Here is a 19,977-nt window from a genome sequence, read left to right as displayed (position 1 = left end):
CAAGAATAACTCCTGAGCGCCGCTGGATGTGACCCAAAAACAAAAGCAAAAAATCATTTAGAAGCACATTTTTTAAATGGACGTTAGCATTTCCCTCGTAATTGTTTTGGAATTCTTGCTGGGACTTGATTGACATGAAATCTGTTTGTATGTGACCCTGGGGATGTTGATGGGAACTCATTTCTGGGTGTTTAAGTCCTTAAAGCAATACACTTGATTGCTGTCCAAGCAACAACAGGGCCAGAGTTCAGAATTGCTAAATCATTTACTCTTTTATTTGTGCAAATCATTTTCTCAAAAATCTATTTTAGATTTAGGACTTGAAAATATTACCGCCCCCATGCTCTAAAGTACCTCATTTCTGGCTGCCAGAAAAAAGCAGAGAATGTTGCTCTGCTTGCTTTCTAGAATTAGGATCTACACTTAACTTTGTAAATCAAGTCATGTTTTCCCCAAATCCAGCTTGCTGTGCTGTGATTCGCATTGGTCCAACAGTGGTTAACGGGTTACTGTAAACTGACTAAGAACTAAATTCAGCGGGATTAGAATGACTGGATTTAGGGACCGGAGCTATAGCACAGCAGCAAGGCATTTGCCTTGCACACGGTCGACCCAGGATAGACCTGGGTTCCATCTCCGGCATCCCATATGGTCCCTAGAGCTTGCCAGGAGCGATTTCTGAGCAGAGTCAGGAGTAACTCCTGAGCACCGCCGTTGTGGCCCATAGCCCCCCTAAAAGGAATGATTGGATTTATGGGATCTTCTTTATTTTAACTGGGGCACCATTAATGACCCAAAAGAGACTATAGGACTCTGGAAGTTGAAGAAGCCAGCAGGAATCATATGCTGGGATCTACCATCTGTCTGTCCAGTTTCTTCCCCATAATGGCGTCCTTCTGGGTTTTCCAGGGAGGCACAGTATGTAGAGAATGACCACACATATTGGATGTTCTAGAAAAGCAGTGTTGACATTCAAAGCATACACCTCCTAGCTTATTCCCTGTGGATATAATCCTACAAATGAAATTCTCCTTCTAGAGCTATAAACTTCCTTCAGCTTATTTCTACATTATTTCTACCTGCATTCAGAGTTGCTTGTACCAATTTATTTTCCATCCATCAGTGTGTCAGAACCCTAATTCACAGACCCTGAGCTTTCCTGTTCTTTATTATCATCGATTGAATGATTACAACTGATCTGCATGATTTAATTATGAATTCTAGGTCTTTTTTCATATATTTCTAAATGGGCTGCCATTTTCCTTTTTGCGAGTGGACTCATTACTTCTTTAGTTTTCTGTTGTGAGATGGTCATCTTTTCATTACTTTCTATCAATGTGGGTTGGGTGTAAAGCTTAGTTCATGGTAGAGTTTGGCATTTATAAAAACCCAGATTCTTTCTCTGACACTGAAATGTTTTTTTTTTTATTAATTCTTCATACTTGAAAGTTATTCATACCTTGAAATACCTGCCACAAATAAAACTCCTGGTTTATGTTTCTTAAGTTTGCTTACTGCTAACCCTAAATGCCTAACATTCATGTTTGTTTCTGATGGATGCGATAATATCAAGATTTCTCCTGTGCTTTCTGTCCCTATTTTCCTCTCCAAAGGGCTTTGTTACCCAAGATGACATTTTTGGTCTGTTTTTATCTTTAACTGTGTAATATATATTGTAGGGAAACAGGATTCTGTATTGTGAAGTCATTTGCTCTTTTATTTGTGCAGCTAATTGTCTCAAGAATCTATTTTAGATTTAGCACTTGAAAATAGACCATGCTCAGTGACCTCTGTCTCTTAAAGTTGAAGATTATTTTTGTAGTAGTACCCCATATTGAATTATGTTCGAAGGGTGTTTGGCCGATGCTCAGGGCTTACACCGGGCTCTGTGCTCAGGGTCACTCTTGCAGTGCCCGGGGGATCACGTGGGATGCCCAGGACTGAACCCAAAGTTGTGTGTAAAGTAAGTGCCCTCCCCAATATACCAACACTCCAGATTCCCCTAAAAAGAACAAAAAGATTTCTGTGGTTTTGTTGTCCAAAACTCAGGGGATATGGACAATAAATATTTATTAATTAGAATGTTCTATAATTGTTTACATTGTTTTCAATAAATTTGAAATATGCCTTTTGTCCCCTCATAGCTTACAGAAACATGTTTGATAGTTCTGAAACTTGTATTTCAGAATCCCTACGTAGGAAGAGAGATCAATCTAGAAGACTCAAGGTACTTAAGATGAGTTTAATAATTTAAATAAATGTAGCAGGCATGTTTTACAAAACTCAGAGCAAATGAGGTAAGTTGCTTTCCTCACAGTGCTTCCCAATCTCACAGCAAATGTTTTCCATGACAGAAATAAAATCTTGGTCCTATCCTCTTCTATGCAGCCCGTAGACCAGAGTGTCAAAGGCCTCCCTTACCCTTCCCACCTCCATTATTTGCAGTTTCTTTAACCTTGGGACTAAATGCATTTATTTCTACCCCAATTATTTTCAACCTTTGCATCAATGACAGAACTAAATGCTCTTACTTTGATGTTTGGTCACTGTGTTTATTGTAAAATTAATCTAGCTCCTGCTTATAATCTCTTTAAGTGGTGTCTACTAGCAATAAAAAGGAGTGGCATATATGACTATATATATGACTATACACACACACACACACACACACACACACACACACATATATATATATATATATATATAGAGAGAGAGAGAGAGAGAGAGGGTGAGGGACAGATACAGAATGATCTTGCACATATGTAGAATATAAAGAAACATAGTAAGAGATTAAGAATTGGCAAATGGTAAAAGAGCCCAAGAGCTGGTGTAACTTTCGCTAAGAGGACGGGCTTTTAGGCGGGAGAGACCTTGAGACAGAGGTGGCAGGTTGCAGTGGGTGTTGGAACCCAGGATGCTCAAAACTCAATGAACAGCATTGAAATCAGAGCCCAAATAACAGCTGGCGGTGAAGAGTAATGGCTGGAATTTGCTTAAATGTAGAAACTCGATCACCAGAGTAACCCAGAGTTTCTTTAGCTTAAAATTCAAGTGGAAAAATGTTCTTACTAGTTCCACCTTAAAAAAAGTCACATAAAAAAAGGCGATGAATAAAATTATTCTAAATCTGTAGAGAAAACATGCTTAGAATAGAGGTCTGTAGAAAATAACTATTCGTGTAAGCATGGAGTGGCTCTAGGACGTGCTATAAATTATTTGCATGTTCCTTTTTTGCATATGTATGTGTTTGCTAAAATCTCTTTGATAAATGTTACTCTTATTATAGGATTAAAATTTAAAAAACATACCATATAACAGTTGATCATTCTAGGTGTTAGAAACCCATGGAACTTTTCTGTGAAACATTTGTGAATCAGGCTACTAACTGACCAGGGTAACTCCTTCATCGTTTTTCTCATTCACGTTTCCTCCACACGACAGGAAGTGTGTGACGTCGGTCAACATCCTCATTGGTGTCTGCAGCTTCATCTGGTGCAGAGAGTCCAGCGTCACTCCTGGGGGAAGAAGAGTCTGTCAAAATCAACTCAACAAGAAAACAGAATAGTCACTCCATCACTGGAGAGAGTCTGGGAGTGGTGGTGGGGTGCTTGCTGTGCATGTGGCAGGCCCAGGTTAGATCCTCAGCACCCCATCTGCTCTGTTCAGTGAATTGTTTAAATTCTTAATTAAATTGGAATGATATCCTAATAATACGACTCAAAATTGAAAGGTAAAATAGACATAAGTCATTAAAGATACATTTTGAATACCTGTTGAATACATATTTAGAAAACATTACAGAAACTAACTTTTGGTTACTTGTAAATTTAAGAATAAATATGACATTGTATACTATTATTTTAAAACTCATTTTTTAAATCAATATTTATCTCTCTAGCAAATTACTAAATGGCATTTTAGAACAATTAACCTGAGGCCCCTCTAGAAAGGGACTGGGAGGATCTTTCTCCTGTCCCGAAGCTGAAAGCCCAGAGTTTTCCTGAGCAGTTCCCAGCATCAAGAGTGATGGAGAGAAAAGACCGCAGAGTGGGAAGGAGAAAAATGGTGTTCATTCAAGATTGAAATTTATGCCTTAAGCACACCTATATTTATTGCAGCTCTATTTACGGTAGCCAGAATCTGGAAACAACAATTTCTGAGCACATAGCCAGGAGTAACCCCTGAGTACCACTGGGTGTGGCCCCAAAACAAAACAAAACAAAACAAATTAAGATATATGCAGTGTGCAAAGGGATTTGATCATAGGTGTTTTTTTGTTTGTTTGTTTGTTTGTTTTTTAAACTACAGTCCAGCTCTTCAACAGTTCACTGAAGGACAGTGAACTAGCCCCCTATTTCAAAAGTTTGAGAACCTACTGTGAACCATTCGGAGCTCTCCCTCAATGATTTTCTTTCTTGCTCTCTCATTCCTTTTGTAATCATTACTTCCCTGGCTGGCCATCTGATCTGCTCTGTGCAAATCACCTCATGGCATCCCATTCACGTATTGCCGCAGGACATTGGCTCTAAGTTAGGCAGACGTGGCATATATTCTGTACATGGCAGAAAAAGGCCATGAGGAATAAAGTGAACTGACTCCAACGAATATCTTTTCTGACTGTTGTAGATTATTTCTTCACCGCTACTACCCTGCTTCATCAGACCAGTTCTCCTGGGGGGTTAGAAACATGGTGCCTGGGGCAACCTCACCCAACTTGTGGATTTTATACTTTAGGTATATATTTTGTTTGTTTTGAGGCCACACTCAGTGACTCTCAGGGGTTACTCCTGACTATGTGCTCAGAAATTGCTCCTGGCTCAGGGGACCATATGGGACCCAAGGGATCGAACTCAGGTCCGTCCTGGGTAAGCCGCATGCAAGGCAAATGCCCCACCGCTGTGCTATAGTTCTGTCCCCTATACTTCGTATTTTAATTTTTATTCTACACTGAACTACCCACTGCACACACATGTTCATGCCCCCACATGTTCAGGGCTCTGCTAGGACAGGGAGGCAGGCAGAGAAAATGTTCTGGGGGGCAACCGGGGCTCCAACACTTGTCTCACAGCCCACAATAGCACAGCTACCTGAGTATTCAGCCCAGTCTTGAGGGCACACAGCTCTCTGGGAGCACTCTCTGGACAGGGAAGAAAAGGAATTCGATTGCATTTCTGGCAACTGAGATGAACCAGGGCAGGGACATTAGAAGAAATGGACCAGTTCAGCGAGGGGACAGAAGACAGAGATGCCGGGCTGGAGCTACACCAGCAGTGACTGAACCCGAGGCAAGGACTTGAATCTGTGCCACCACCGAGCACTTGAGACTGGCCAGAAGAGCTTGTGGAGGAAACAGAGCAGCCCCCACCCACCCATTCACAGGAGCTGCTGTTTCCCTCTGTGGTCTTTGTTTAAAGCCCACCTGCAAAGGACACTCAGTTGGCTCTGGACAGCATCAATGAGGATGTTTTGGGCAAGTCTGGACTTTACAACCTGACAAAATCCTTTCATATGCTGAAAAGGTTTCCAGGACATGCCAATTCTTTTGCAAGTGAATATGCATAATTTAAAGATTTGGGTGTTTGGGCCACATGCGGCTGTGCTCAGGGATTACTCCTGGCTCTGTGTTCAGAGATTAATCCTGGATCTGAACTCAGGCTTCACTCCTGGCTCTGTGCTAAGAGCACATTCTTGGATCTGACCTCAGGGCTCGCTCATGGCTCTGTGCTCATAAATCCTACCTGGCAGTGCTCAGGGCCACCCTGTATTGTGCCAGGAATCTAACACACATCGGGCATGTGCAAAAAAAAAAAAAAAAAAATGCCTTCACCTCTGGCTTGCCTTCCAGCATCCCTCCAGAGGCAGACATTGAATTTCCAATGACAAACTTGCTCTGTGAGCACTGGAGACACCGAGTAGTAATAGAGACTGGAGCAGTCAGGAAAACCCCACAGCCATTGCCACAGAGCCAGGTGGCATCCAAGTGACAAAATGGGTCCTCAAAGTCCAACCAAGGTGTGGACAGAGACTTCCCAGCAGCAGGAAGCACAAGCCTAGAGCTGTAGAGGCTTTGGAAGGAAGCCAATAGGTACAGCCTGTGGACCAACTGATGCTCCTGCCCTATGTCCCTTGCCCTGTGCCCCCTGCCCTGTGCCCTGACCTCAGCCCTGCCTTTGCAGGAAGGTCCCATCTTTGCAGGAAGCTACCGGCTCACCTTGCTCTTGCTCTCTTGAAGTGCTTCTCCTTGCTGGGACTAATTAGTATTATTCTGGGCCTCCTCAGAAGGGCCCTGTGGGGGAGGCACAGAGCAGAGGAACAAAGAGGCAGCTGGGCTCAGGGGGGCAGAGTCACCCCATGGTGGGCCCTGACAGCCTGGTAGCTTCTTCTCTAACGCAAGACACACTGGAAAGAGCAGAAGCGTGGATTCCTCTGCTGTTATTTATACTGAAACAAGTGGGGGAGCAACAGAAGAAGGGGACCCTCTCCCCTGACGCTAAATACCACATTGGGCCTGGAGTTCAAAACCCTCCTACTTGGCCGAGTGCTGTGCTTAGTCATGAAATTATACACTGGCTCCTTGCAATTATGCTGCTGTGATGGGGAGACATCTGGGCACTGCCTCAGCCTCCCACGCCTGAACCGGGACACGGGGCTGGCTCTGGCAGCACCTGTGAGGGCAGGTGTCCCCAAGAGTGCGGCTGACATGTCCAGAGCACTGGCCCAAGGCCCCTACTTTCCAGCAGCATATTGCTGGACCTCTCACTCCTAAGAGGCAACCCTGCAGAGAGCTTTGCGACCTGAGATTTAAATTCGAAGGAAAAGGAGCAACTGGGTGCTCAAATAGAATCGCACTCCTGGCCTCACCAATTAGGAACTTTCTGGTGCTTATTCAAAGATTCTTTCCTTTGTAACACAAAGTGCAAATCTGATACAATAAGGCAGGTAGCTGGGTAATGTGGTTTAATCAGGCCTTCCACGAAATCTAGGGAAACTGAGTCCATCAGCATCATCCCTCCCAGAAAGAACAGAAAAGTGTCTGCCAAAGAGCCAGGCGGGGGAGGCTGGGGAGAGGAGCAGAGTGAGACTGGGGACACTGGTGGCAGAGAAGGCACCACGAAGAGAATTAGGAATGGTTACTCTGGACAGAAACTGAGTGCTGAAAGGAGGGAAAGTGATGGGCAGGATGCCCCTTCAGTAACAGTAGTGCAAACCACAGTATCTAAAGGGGGAATAAAAGAAGAGAGAGAGAGAAAATGAAAGAAAGAAAATCTTCCTTCCTTCTTTCTTTCTTTCTTTCTTTCTTTCTTTCTTTCTTTCTTTCTTTCTTTCTTTCTTTCTTTCTTTCTTTCTTTCTTTCTTTCTTTCTTTCTTTCTTTCTTTCTTTCTTTCTTTCTTTCTTTCTTTCTTTCTTTCTTTCTTTCTTTCAGGGGGGAGGATGGGAGGGAAACGAGGGACATTGATGATGAGAAATATACACTAGTGAAGGCTGTTGGACATTCTATGGCTGCGACTCAACTTCAACTTTGCATCTCACAGGGATTAGAAATAATAAAAAAAAATAATAATCTCTGTCTTTGTGTCTTTGTCTCTCTGTTTCTCTGACTGTCTCTCTCATTCTCTTTTGCACACACACACACACACACACACACACACACACACCTGCCTTCCGTTCATGCTTTTCTGTTTCCCAGGATCAGCCAGGTGCCCACCTACCGTTCTCCTCTAGATAGAGCAGCAGGATGGCGCTCGATTCTGTCCCCTCCACGGCATAATCCAACGGGACGTTCCCATTCACGTCCTGCAGCAGGACATTGGCTCCCGCCTGTAGGGGAAGAACAAAAGTAGCATCAGTCACACAGAAGAGGGGGAGGCAGAGACACAAGTCTGCTCTAACTGGGAGGGAAACACCCAGAAAGGTGCCATTAGGTGACCCTAAGTGGGAATCAGTGAGAGGGATGTCCCAAGGGGGGGGGGGTCCTTGGGGTCTGGAGGTCATCCACCAAGGCTGGGCCAGAGGATGGGGTACCACTCTGAACTGTGGTGTCAGGGACCAGCAGGGCCACCTCAGGGTCTTCAGAGCAATGGGAAGGAGGTTCTAGGTGGTACCAAAGATCAGCATAAGCTAGACACATTGTCAGGCTCTGGACCATGAACTTACTCTACCGAACATATTAACGATCTCATGAGGAGTTCCAAAGGCTGACTATGCATCACTGATTTGTGCAAGACCTCAGCATCTCCCCCACTCCTCTTGCTGAATTACAATGTCCAGTCCAAGGCTGTTGGGCCACTGCACCTCCCTGTCCTGGAGGTGACCAGTTGAGAGCGCCACACGCCTTTGAGGTGCTCAGTGGTGACTCTCCCAACCAGCCTGTGAGATATTAAGCTTCTAGAATGTTTACAAAAATCTCTTAAAGAAGCTTTCCTTGGGGCCCGAGTGCTAGCACAGTGGTAGGGTGTTTGCCTGGCACAATGCCGGCTGAGAACAAAAATGTACCCATTGTTTCCTGAAGCAAGGAAGATGGAGGATACAGTCCAAGGACTGACTCTGTGTGTGTGTGTGTGTGTGTGTGTGTGTGTGTGTGTGTTTGTGTGTGTGTGTCTCTCTCTTTCCTCCTCCCCCCCATTACTCAAAACCAGCTAAGAGGAAATCAAGAAACTGTTCTCAGAGGTAGAACATCCTTATAAACTACCATCCCAGGCCGGAGAGCAGTATATGGGCTTCCATGCTTGTCTTACACACAGCTCACTTGATTTTGTCTCTGGTAACATGTAGGATTCCTGAGCACCAGCAGATCTGATGCCTGAGCACAGAGCCAGGCATAATCCCTGAGAACAGAGCCAGGAGTAAGCTCTCTGTGTGTGCAACACTCAGAACAAGCAAAAATAATTGAAATCCCAGAGCAGAATTCCAGGGCTCCAGACCAGGACAAAGTCAAGGGCAGCCTGTACTCGCTGTCTCTCTCCCAAGACAGACTCTGTGTTGTGAAAACCCTCCATAAATCTGCTCCTCACACACTAGTCAGATGTAGCGAAGCACATTTAGGAAAGATGGTGTGAAAACCTCCGAACTTGCCTGGGAGAGTCCTCCAACATGCACCACTTTTGTTGGGTTCCAGGCAACTTATCACTTAGTAATTCCAAGGCTGTTCAGGGGCTCAAGAGCCAGCACTGAGAGACCTTCAGGGAGCATGAGTGGAAGATTCTCCTCTGTCCACACAGCATCATCAACATGAGCATCATCAAAGACCATCTCTAAAGAACCATGGAGCCTTCTATGAATGAGGACAAAGACAAAGACTGTCCTTCTTAAGAGTCATTCAAATCCAAAAGCCCAGTCACGAAAGCTAAAATGATGCAAGAAGAGTAATTATGAACCCGCAGGGCACCTTGAGAGCAGAGACTGTAGAGTAAGTAGCTTCTCCTCTGTCCTCTACACACTCCTCTTGCTTGTAGAACAGGTGACTAGCAGGAGAGCTGTTTATTCTCCACTGTTCATGCCAGCACAAGGCTCTGGTGAAGAAACACTTGTGACAACCAAGTCCCCTGGGCCCAAGACTAAGATGATCCCAAACCCCAGTGAAGTAATTTTTGAGACAGATCAAAAGTTTAGGCTCACAGTATTTTTCCACTCTGAGCTAAGGTAGAGGGAGTGAGCTCAGAGATAAAACCACAGAATGTACCCTCTAAAGGTCAGGACCCTTCCGGTTCTGTTGAGATAGAGGGACTAGGTGGGTCTGGAATGTTCCACAAACAAAGGACCCCCGATTCAAACTTCCAGTCAGTTTATGTAGAGTTTACAAGCTTTGACAACACAAGCTGTGCACAAGTCACATCATTTCATAGAATAGGTTTCTCAACTTATCTCCAACTCAACTTTGTCAGGACTCTACTGTGTTATATGAGACTTGGACCTCGGTTAGCTAAATAAACTCCCTTTTGTGTCTTGCATTATCAGAGGTGGTCTTTGACTCTCAGCACCAACTTGGGGAGTCAACTATGATGCTACACACTTACTAAATTGTACCTTTTCCTCACAAAGCTCAAAAGAGACATTGCACCTGAAAGGAGGCACTGGAGGTGCCATCAGATAGAAAGCGCACAGTAGAAGCATGCATTATCCACATTTGACAAGGAAAGGCCTAATGTCCCATTTCCAGCATTTACATCTGTATAAGATCAGCCCAGAGGACCACTGGGTTTCAACCTTTGCTGGATCACAATTCAGGGAGCTGGGCAGGAAAGGGGCACCTCTCATCTTAATCGGAAACTTTCCCAAATTTTTCCACCATGGCCACAAAAAGACAACAAGCGGCACAAGCCTTTTCTGGGAGCCGGGGTTCTCTGACTTATGGACAGAAAATTTATCTGTCCAGCATCGTCTCTCAGAGGTGGGTGAGTCTTCCAAGATATCCTGGTGGCAGGTCTTGATGGTGACACAGACCTGAAAACTTGCCTTGCACATTGTTATCTTAGGAGAAGATATGCAAAGATATGCAAAGATACGGGGAGGGCGGGCATTATTTTAGATCCCCAATGTCATGGTCCCAAGGTCAACACAGAAGTGAAAGAGCTCAAATCTGCTAAAGAGAAGCACCCATTCATTGTGACATAGAGGTGTGGCAGAGAATCCAGTGCCCCAGATTGAAATTAATGAGGTGCTCAAACAGAGTTGGAAGGAGGGCTTGAGGCCAAATGTGGGGTAGGGAAAACTGAAAAGGGAAAGTGGATCATCCCCCAAGTGATGAGAAGAACCAACACACAATGGCTAGGGAAGACGCAAGAACCCGCAGAATCATCTCCCTGGGAGGAGAGTCTAAAGGTGACCACAGAGGATGGGCAAGACTGAGTTGTTTTTTATCATCACTGGCACATTGGGGGGGCACAGAAGGCAGATACAATTCTAAGGGGAAAAAGAAATACTGATACACATTAAACTATTCATGCCATGATAGATGAATTATCTGCAATTAGGTAATGAGGCAGCAGGGGGTTCTGCAATACCAACGTAGTGGCATTTCATATAAAAAATAAAACAGGAGTCTAATTAAAGAGATCTAGAGGGCTCAACTGCCATGAATATTAATAATTGCATAAACAAAAATGTTAAGGCTTGGACAAGGATCCAAAGCATCTACAGAAACCTCATCTACCTACTCAATAAGACTTTCCTAGCAATGAGGGATTTTACATGAGTGGAAAAGAGAAGGCAGGTCTAAGAAATTTGTCAAGAACATATCCAGTGATTAACTGACATGGAATTATTAGTGACATCTAATTTTCTGCCTTCCAGATACAGGTTCTTTCAACGTTCAGCAATAAGTCCATGACATTCATACCGAAGGAAAATGTCTCTCAAAATAAATCAAGCCCCGGTATGAAGCTGGATGAAAATGCATGATGTTCTTAGGCCTGGATTGCAAACTGCAAGACAGACTTCCAAGGTGGGGATGAACACGTCAGACAAATGATCAATTCGCTTGGGCTCTAGTTTCAGAGACATTTAAATTAATCAGTGACCAGAAAATGAATAAAGATCAACCATCTTGTTAAAAGATCCCATTTCCTAAGTAAGCCCTTTGAGTGAATGTTCCTGAGTCAAATCTAAGACAATCACAGATTTTCTGATTCGGAAGACTCTTCATTTGGTTCAGGAAAAGTGAAGCAATGTCGAATTGTCCCTCATATCACACTCATTTTGCTCATAAAGGGTTATGCTTTTGTATGTCCCAAACAGGGACACTTATGAAGCCTGTATTGACTAGGATCTAACAGGGAATGTTTCTGCTCCTTCTGTTTCATAACGCACCCATGGAATCATGCTTGTCTGCGTGCTGTGTAGAACATACATACTGCTCATCTGCATGACTTATATTCAGAGCATTCTCAGAAATACCTTTGCTGAAGGGGGTTGGTCAACAAGTGAAAACCAAGGCAGTTATGGTGTGTGGGAATGGCGGTGCTGTGCTTAGGGCTTACTTTTTGCTCTGTGCTTAGGGTTCACTCCTGGAACTACTTGGGGAACTGTAAAACAAAAATATAAATATATAAATCCATGAGTTGGACAGACCGCCTCGGGCACTGTGCTTCTAACCCCTCAGGTGTATGGGTCTGATGAAGCAGGGTAGTGGTGGTAATTCATGCCAACCCAGTGAGTTAAAATTTCATTAAGTTAGTCTGCTTTTTGTTTCCTGGCCTTTCTCTGCCATGTGCAGCCTCATGTGCTGCTAGTGCCATGTACCTTTTCTCTTCCCCAGCCAAACTCCTTTATTATCCAGAACCCTACCCACCAGGGTGGGGGAAGGTGCTGTACTCCAGGTGGGCTTTTATACACCAAAAGGAGAGGCTAGAGAAATAAGAAGTTGGGGGAAGGGTAACAGGGGATGTGCCATGCTGGGATTGACCCACATACAAGGCAAGTGCCTTGCCCTATGGACTATCTCCTCAGCCCTTGCTTGGACTCTCCCTAAAGGCCTATGTCACATCCTGTTTCTGGGATATGAAAGCACCCACACTTACGTTATGACGTATCTAATGTCAAGCACATTATATACATATTTACATTATATACATCTTGTATTCATCTACATGTCAAGGGCAAGTCGCTGCACATTCCCTGGGTCTTTGCATTCGAGCGGAGACCGCAGACTGTGACTTTCTCGGGTTTTCTGTCCAGGCCTGTCTGACCAGCTGCGCCTAATATTAATACTCATTCCCACATCACTAGTACATTTCTTAGCTCCAGCCACAGAAAGCTTCCTCCCCCTTTCTCATATTCCCTGCCTTTCACAAATTATTTTTATAACTTCTAGTTGGATGCATTTGGACCTTCTACTAAAAATGTTCTTTCCTTTTACTCCAACATCACATTTCTTGATGTGATTTCCCAGGAGACGTTTGAAATCTCACATATACAACTGAGATGCCTCTTTTTCTCTCGTATCTGGGCCCTGGTGTCTCTGAAAACTCTTTTCTAGAACTGTCTTCTAGAAATGCCATCTGGTACAGAAAGGAAGACTTGGCCATTCCCATTAAGACATTTCTTTGCTTGCACTTTGCATTTGCTTTCTTGGTAAAATACATCTTTTCATTAGCTCTGTTTTGTTTTGTTTGGGGGCCACATCTGGCAGCGCTCAGAAGTTACTTCTGGCTTGCTCTCAGGGATCACTCCTGGAGGGGATCAGGGGAACTTGTGTGGTACCAGGAATCACACCCAGGTCAGCCGTGTGCAAAGCAAATGCTTTGCCTACTGTACTATCTCTCCAGCACTAGATTTTTCTTCTTAGTGATTATACAGTTCATCTTCCTTCAGTTCAAAATGAAACTCAAACAATCCATCATCAACATTTTTGCTGATTATTTATTAAGCTACTTCCTGTTATGAGTTATGGCTGAAGATGAAGTCAGCATCAACCCTTTACATCAGCCCTATACATTGGACTATCATTTATCTCCATCTTGAATTCACTAATATGCTTTGTCCACTTCTACTTGCATTTTATGAAATTTTGGACTTGAAGTATTTTTCAGTTTGAGGCCTCACCCAGAAGTGCTCAGGGCTTATTCCTACTTCTATGCTCAGAGTCATTCCTAGTGTTACTTCAAGGGCCATATGCTGTGCTGGGTATTGAACTTGGATTGACCTGTACTCTGGTTCCCCAAAGAGAGCATTTTAAAGGTTCCCATGATTAAATTGTGTGTAGATCCTAGAATGTTTCATCCATCCCAGAGTTTCTTACAGCAACACTCTAAGGAGAACTGAGTGGGGAAAGGTCAGGGTGAGGAGGGTATTGGCTAACCCGAGTACCTTGGGCATAGCCAAAAGGCAAGTTTCAGGCTCTGTATGTGAAGATAACATAGGGGTGAACTGTGATGAAGGACAATTCAGCCATCTCCCCCCATCTGCCTTATTCACTTCTTTAACTGAAAACTCTACAGGCTGTGGCTATGTGCCTTGATGAAAGCACTAGCTGTGAAGCCTAGAGCAGAAGGAACTCCATTTTGTCAACCCAATGTTAACTTTTCATTTAAGGCTAGAAGGGTAAGTTCCCATTTAAGGGCTAAGTTTTTACCTCAACAATAATGACGCAGACCCCAAAACCTTATAAGCCACAATATACCACACTAGACAGACATTTAGCCATAAAGGGACATGATGAAACACCCTAGAAACACCCTAGACAACAGCCAAACAATTTAAAGATCAAGACTTTTTGTTTCTAGCCCTATATAACCTGGCTTGTGACCCTTGGGTGGGGTCACCTCTCTGGGTGGTGGCCCTGATTGGCCAGTTTATAGCTTATTGGTTGATGGAACAAAACTTTGCTTTGCTTTATTTCAATTGTGTGGTCCTATCCTTCGACTCCAGACTCAACTGAAAATTCTGCAGGCTGTGGCTACATGCCTTGATGAGAGCACTAGCCAGACACGGGAACTGCAGATATAACAAAGAAGGTTCAGAATTGAGGTTTGCTGATTTTATCACTAGAAAACAGGACTTCAGCCTGGAACTCATTCCATTACCCCATACATGAGAAAAATCCAGCTGTTCCATTCCTTTTGTCTTTTGTTTCACTTGAAGAAAGAATCTTATTTCTGTCTCCAGCCTGGCCAAATAAAACCAACCCAGTGCCTCGTTTCACCAAACCTCTCAGTAACTCTGTCACTGTCGATTCTAGAGTTATTCTTGTAAATACTTCAATATTGCAGTGGCCAGGACAGGTGAATTAACCATTTCCACAAAAGGTGCTGCCAATGCAGGGACTTGGGGGTGGCAGTAAACCTATGACCAATGGGTTTCCTAGTCTCTGCTCTGCACCCCAGGTGGGCAGCATTGTGAAGCCTAAGCCAAGAATTGAAAAGCCCCAGGCATGTTTCAGAGATGGACAGTAGAGCTCAGACAGCAGGATGGCCTGGACACCTTCCTGGCAATCGAGAAAAAGTACATGAACCAGCCCAGGGCCCACAGCTCATTAAGAAACAAGATCAACCAGTCAGATGCACCCTGTACCTCCACACAGAACTTCTCTTCCCATGAACACTCCCCAAAACAGAGGGATGGAGTGTGAGCTCAGTTCCTGTTTCCTTGCTTGGGGCTCACTGAACAAAGCACTAGCTATTTTCCATGGTTGCTGGAACAGTTTGAGCTTCTGTGAGCATTAGGAGAAAACCCAGGCTCTGTAAAATTGGCTCAGGGGTTACTCCTAGGTCTGCACTCAGAAATTACTCCTGGTGGTCTCAGAGGTCCACATAAGATGCCGAGGATCAAACCCAGGCTGGCAATGTGTAAGGCAAAAGCCCTCACCGCTGTGCTATCTATCGCTCTGGCCCCATCAGAGGCTGGTTTTTGTCATGTTTGGAAGGGAAAGTTGATTCCAATTCTACATCTAGACTGGCAGGAAATTTCTTTTACTTTCTTAGACCTAGAAACCATTTTTACTATTTGAGGGTGGGGGAGAGATGGCTTCTCAAACAGTGCTCAGGAGAGACTGAGGTCCGTCCCGTGATTCTTGGTCAACTGGGGCTCAATGCCAGGATGAGATGCTGGAGGACTGCAGGGTTAGGGGGTTCCCCAGATCATATACAGTGGTATCCAGGGATATACTCAGTGATGCTGGGAAAACATATTCTGCAGGGAATGGACCTGGGATTGACTGGATAAGACAAGTATTTTAACTCCTGTACAATCTCTTTGGTCCCCTAGATAAATGTTTTATTCCTCTATACCTTTCCTCCTGACTTAGAGCCTTTAAACTTTTAATCCCAGTCTTTTATAAAGTATTCAGTTATTAAAGAGAGTAATAAGCACTGTCTGCCCATATATTTTCTTTATATTCTGTGTGCCTCAGGCAGTCACATGGAATGAAATTCAAATATGACTTTTTAATAGCCTTTTCCTACATCATAATTTTTAAAAGACAGGCTCCAATTTTCAGCCTCAGTTTCCCATGCTTTGTAGACTGCTGCAATTCTCCTGAGTCTTAACTTGATAAACATTTAACAAAGTTTATAGACATCTATGTCTCCTAGACAAATTTAACAATAAAACCAGAGGGTTAGTATGCGTGCTTTGTAAAACAGTCATTTCTGCCTCACCTATATAAACAACTAATGACTATACACATTGGACATAGAATTCTGAAAATTCTTCAAAATACCTGACTTAATTTTTTTTCAGAATTTTATTTTAAGCTCGATTTTGAAGTCAGTATATCAGACACTGACTTTATTTTTAAATGTCCCTTTCTTTTTCTCCTAAAAAAGCACAATACAGACATTAAGAGGCTATCAGATAAATCCATCAAAGACCGATTTCCATTTTGACAAGCCCTGGCTGGAGATTTCTTTTTTTTTTTTTTTTTTTTTTTTTTTTTTTTTTTTTTGTGGTTTTTGGGTCACACCCGGCAGTGCTCAGGGGTTACTCCTGGCTCCATGCTCAGAAATTGCTCCTGGCAGGCACAGGGGACCATATGGGATGCTGGGATTTGAACCGATGACCTCTTGCATGAAAGGCAAACGCTTTACCTCCATGCTATCTCTCCAGCCCCTGGCTGGAGATTTCTAAATTAAATATTCAAAAGTACCGTTCTCATACTATCTTCATTAAACATGATAAACTATTGAAAATATAAGTTATCTAGGATCACCTTCTTATTAATATTAAAACACCCAATCTGACCACTAGAATAGAAATTATGTGAAAAAGAACAAGAACATCAAGAGTCACAAATGAAGACAAAGAATATAGGTTTCCCTGAAGACACTCTTGTAAAGACTGGAGGTTTCTGTAAAACCACACATATTGGATGTTAGTGTGAGGACAGAGGCATCTTCCAGGGGTCCCAAAATGGGAAGGAGCCAATCCGGGGAGATGAAATAGAAGGACCAGAGAGTTTACATCGTCTCATACCCTCGGAGACGAGGAGGTGTTGTGTATGCAAACATTTCAATGGGATTATTATGTTACTGACCCTACCCTGATCGGTGATTGTGCCCTACCCTAGGGTGTGACCTGGCAATCTGCTCCCACCATTGGGTGGTACCTGATTCTGGGGGATAAAAGCAAGGGTCTGTGGAAGGCAAGGGGCTTGTTTCCTGGGGCCTATTCTTAGGCCTTTTGGCTTCGGCCTCTTCACGGAATAAAGAGCTGTTTTCTTCGGAAGCCTAACTGCCTGTTAGCTTTCTTCCCGCCGCATTCACTTCAGAACCGCCGACTGAACAGGGCAACAGACATATGGTCCGAGTTGAAGGAGAAAGGCCTCATCCTCCATCCCTCCATCAGTCAACCCCATCAAGGGCAGTATTGCAACAAGGAGGGAATCCTTTCTTGACTTGACCAACTCATGACTTGAAAACAATGGTGTGAAAATCAGCTCCACCTCCAGAGCAAGCAGTCCTAGGAACAGCATCTCACACCAGAGGTTCAACACAAGTCGCCCTGGAACTTTCTAAGTGGGTTCTCCATCGTAGACCTGAACCAGGGCAAATCAGTCTGGGGATCCCTCACCAAGGTACAGAAAATGTAAGTTGAGAAAAATATTTGAACCCAGCATCAAGGAGTGACAGCAACTCCATGCATCAGCTTTCTAGAACAGGCTCCTCCTTCCTAGGAAGCAGCTGCTCCTTGCATTGACGGAGCAGATCGTATGCATCTAAGTGGCGCTCAGATGCTCAAACCACCTCTCTCAGAAAACGACCTTACGTGTCACTCTAAAAACTCAGATGACAGATAATTCTGAATTATCTATCCTGCCAAACAATCCATCATGTGCTGAAAACTGGAAATTATGTTTCTGCACTTGGAACAGAACAGACCCTAGACAATGATCTAAAATTCAAAGCACTGCTCGGGGCTGGATTTATCACTGAGGGAGTCTGTTTGGACGTGAGTAGGTGTTGAATTGCGATTGGTTGGATGCGACACACTTCTTCTTGAGTTTGGGGCCATAAATAATATAACAAAGAATTCCATCAAAATGTTTTTTATTCTATGGAACTGATCAACTATTCATTTCTTTATAATAACAAGTAAATTTCTAAAAAAAAAAAAACCTTTGAATTTGATATTGAAAATAGAGTTATTCTTATATTTATGGTAATCACTTATTTATGGTAATCCAATTTATGGTAATTCAAGAGATTTAGTAGACTCCTAAGGCAAATATTCTGGCTTTCTATTTCAATATTGTTACAACTTAAAGTATAAATAAGCAAAAGGCAAACTTAGAATATCCTGGTAAGTTGTTCACAAAAAAAAAAAAAATCATTACATATAGTTATTGAACTGAAAAAGGGAACATGCATAGCAAGTTTTCAGTTTTACACAAAGTCCTATTATGTATCAGCATTCAACATGCATGCTGGTGAAGATGTCATCGATTTCTCTAAAACAGCTCCAGGCTAGAACCAGTGGCTCACTGTTTTCTTGAAATTGACCTCTCTCCAGCCCAGCTGCACCTTCTACGTCCTCAGCTATGCCAAAGACTGTCATGTGACACAGCAGAGACACCAGACCCTCTTTCTCCTGCACAAGAGGGAAGTTCTGCCCACTTTGCACCTAATCATGGATTCACTGATCTTCAGAACAAATTTGGAGCTATGTTTCCCAATGCAGGGTCCCTGATGTGCGACTCTCTCTGTCTCTGTCTCACTTTCCCAAATTCCCGATTTTTAGCATCTTTGCTTCTCTGATATTTAAAAGAAGGATTTTGTTTATTAAAAAAAAAACAACAGAAGATTATTTAAAGCATTGCCCTGCATTGCAATGTTTTGCATTGCAGACTTCAAAGTTTTTCTCTGGAAATATGTATAAAATTTGGGGGGGGGGGTTTGAGGCTACACACAGAGGTGCTCAGGAGTTACTTCCAGAAGTTCTTTTTTTTTTTTTTTTTTTTTGGTTTTTGGGCCACACCCGGTAACGCTCAGGGGTTACTTCTGGCTATGTGCTCAGAAGTTGCTCCTGGCTTGGGGGACCATATGGGACACCGGGGGATCAAACCGCGGTCCGTCCAAGGCTAGCGCAGGCAAGGCAGGCACCTTACCTTTAGCGCCACTGCCCGGCCCCACTTCCAGAAGTTCTAAGGGGGCCAATAAAGAATGCTGGGGATCAAACCAGGTTGGCCGCTTGCAAGGCAAATGCTCCCCCTGATGTACTATCATTTTGAAAATCCAGTTCTTGGGGCCAGAGATAGCACGGTGGTAGGGCATTTGCCTCACACATAGCTGACCTGGGACCAACCCAGGACCGACCCAGGACAGACCTAGGACAGACCCAGGTTTGATCCCCAGCATCCCATATAGTCCTCTCAGTCTGCCAGGAGCAGTTTCTGAGCACAGAGCCAGGTGTAACCCTTGAGCACTGCCGGGTGTGGTCCAAACCCTCCCTCCAAATCCAGTTCTTTATCTACCAAACAAGCCAGGTTTTAGGTGTGTGCTTTATATGCACAGACAAAGAAGTAGGAGGACATTCATAAAAATGTTTATATTATCTGAACAGTGGTGAGTTTTTGTTGTTGTTGTTGTTGTTGTTGTTGTTGTTGCTGTTTTGGTTTTGGGGCCACACCTGGTGGCACTCAAGGGTTACTCCTGGCTATGCACTCAGAAGTCACTCCTGGCTGAGGGTACCATATGGGGTGCCAGGGATTGAACCAGGTCCGTTCTGGATCTGCTGTGCTATCGTGCTGGCCCAGAATGTGACTTTTTTCTTTAGCTCTTTTGTACATTTTACATTGCTTCTACAATATATAAAGTTGCCTCTGAAAAGGAATAAGATAAATTACTAAACTAAAGGGATATTTTGAAATTAAACATGATATGTGCTTTATGAAAATTATTGCATTTTTTAAAATTATTTACATTTGGACTGAAAAGACTAAGGATGCTTGTCTTAGACAGGGGTACTACATTATAAAATTGTATTACATTTTATAATTTATAAATGTATTTATATTTATAAATGTGTTACATTATAAAAACAGAAAG

At 43.4% G+C, this 19,977-nt stretch overlaps 1 protein-coding gene across 1 annotated transcript in view; it reads right to left on the bottom strand.

Annotated features, from left to right (window-relative positions):
• MYO16 (myosin XVI) overlaps positions 1–19,977 on the bottom strand; it is a 296,697-nt gene that overhangs the window by 213,756 nt on the left and 62,964 nt on the right. Inside the window, exons 5-6 of the mRNA XM_049778145.1 lie at positions 7,711–7,819; positions 3,391–3,515 (exon numbers count right to left, since the gene is read on the bottom strand). Of these exons, the coding sequence (XP_049634102.1) occupies positions 3,391–3,515; positions 7,711–7,819 (234 nt within the window). The remainder of the gene's footprint in view (positions 1–3,390; positions 3,516–7,710; positions 7,820–19,977) is intronic.

Source organism: Suncus etruscus, chromosome 8, assembly GCF_024139225.1.
Source record: "Suncus etruscus isolate mSunEtr1 chromosome 8, mSunEtr1.pri.cur, whole genome shotgun sequence".
NCBI classification, from domain to species: Eukaryota; Metazoa; Chordata; class Mammalia; order Eulipotyphla; family Soricidae; genus Suncus; species Suncus etruscus.
Note: the sequence above shows the minus strand (reverse complement) of the source record. Positions and strands in the feature narration are given on the sequence as shown.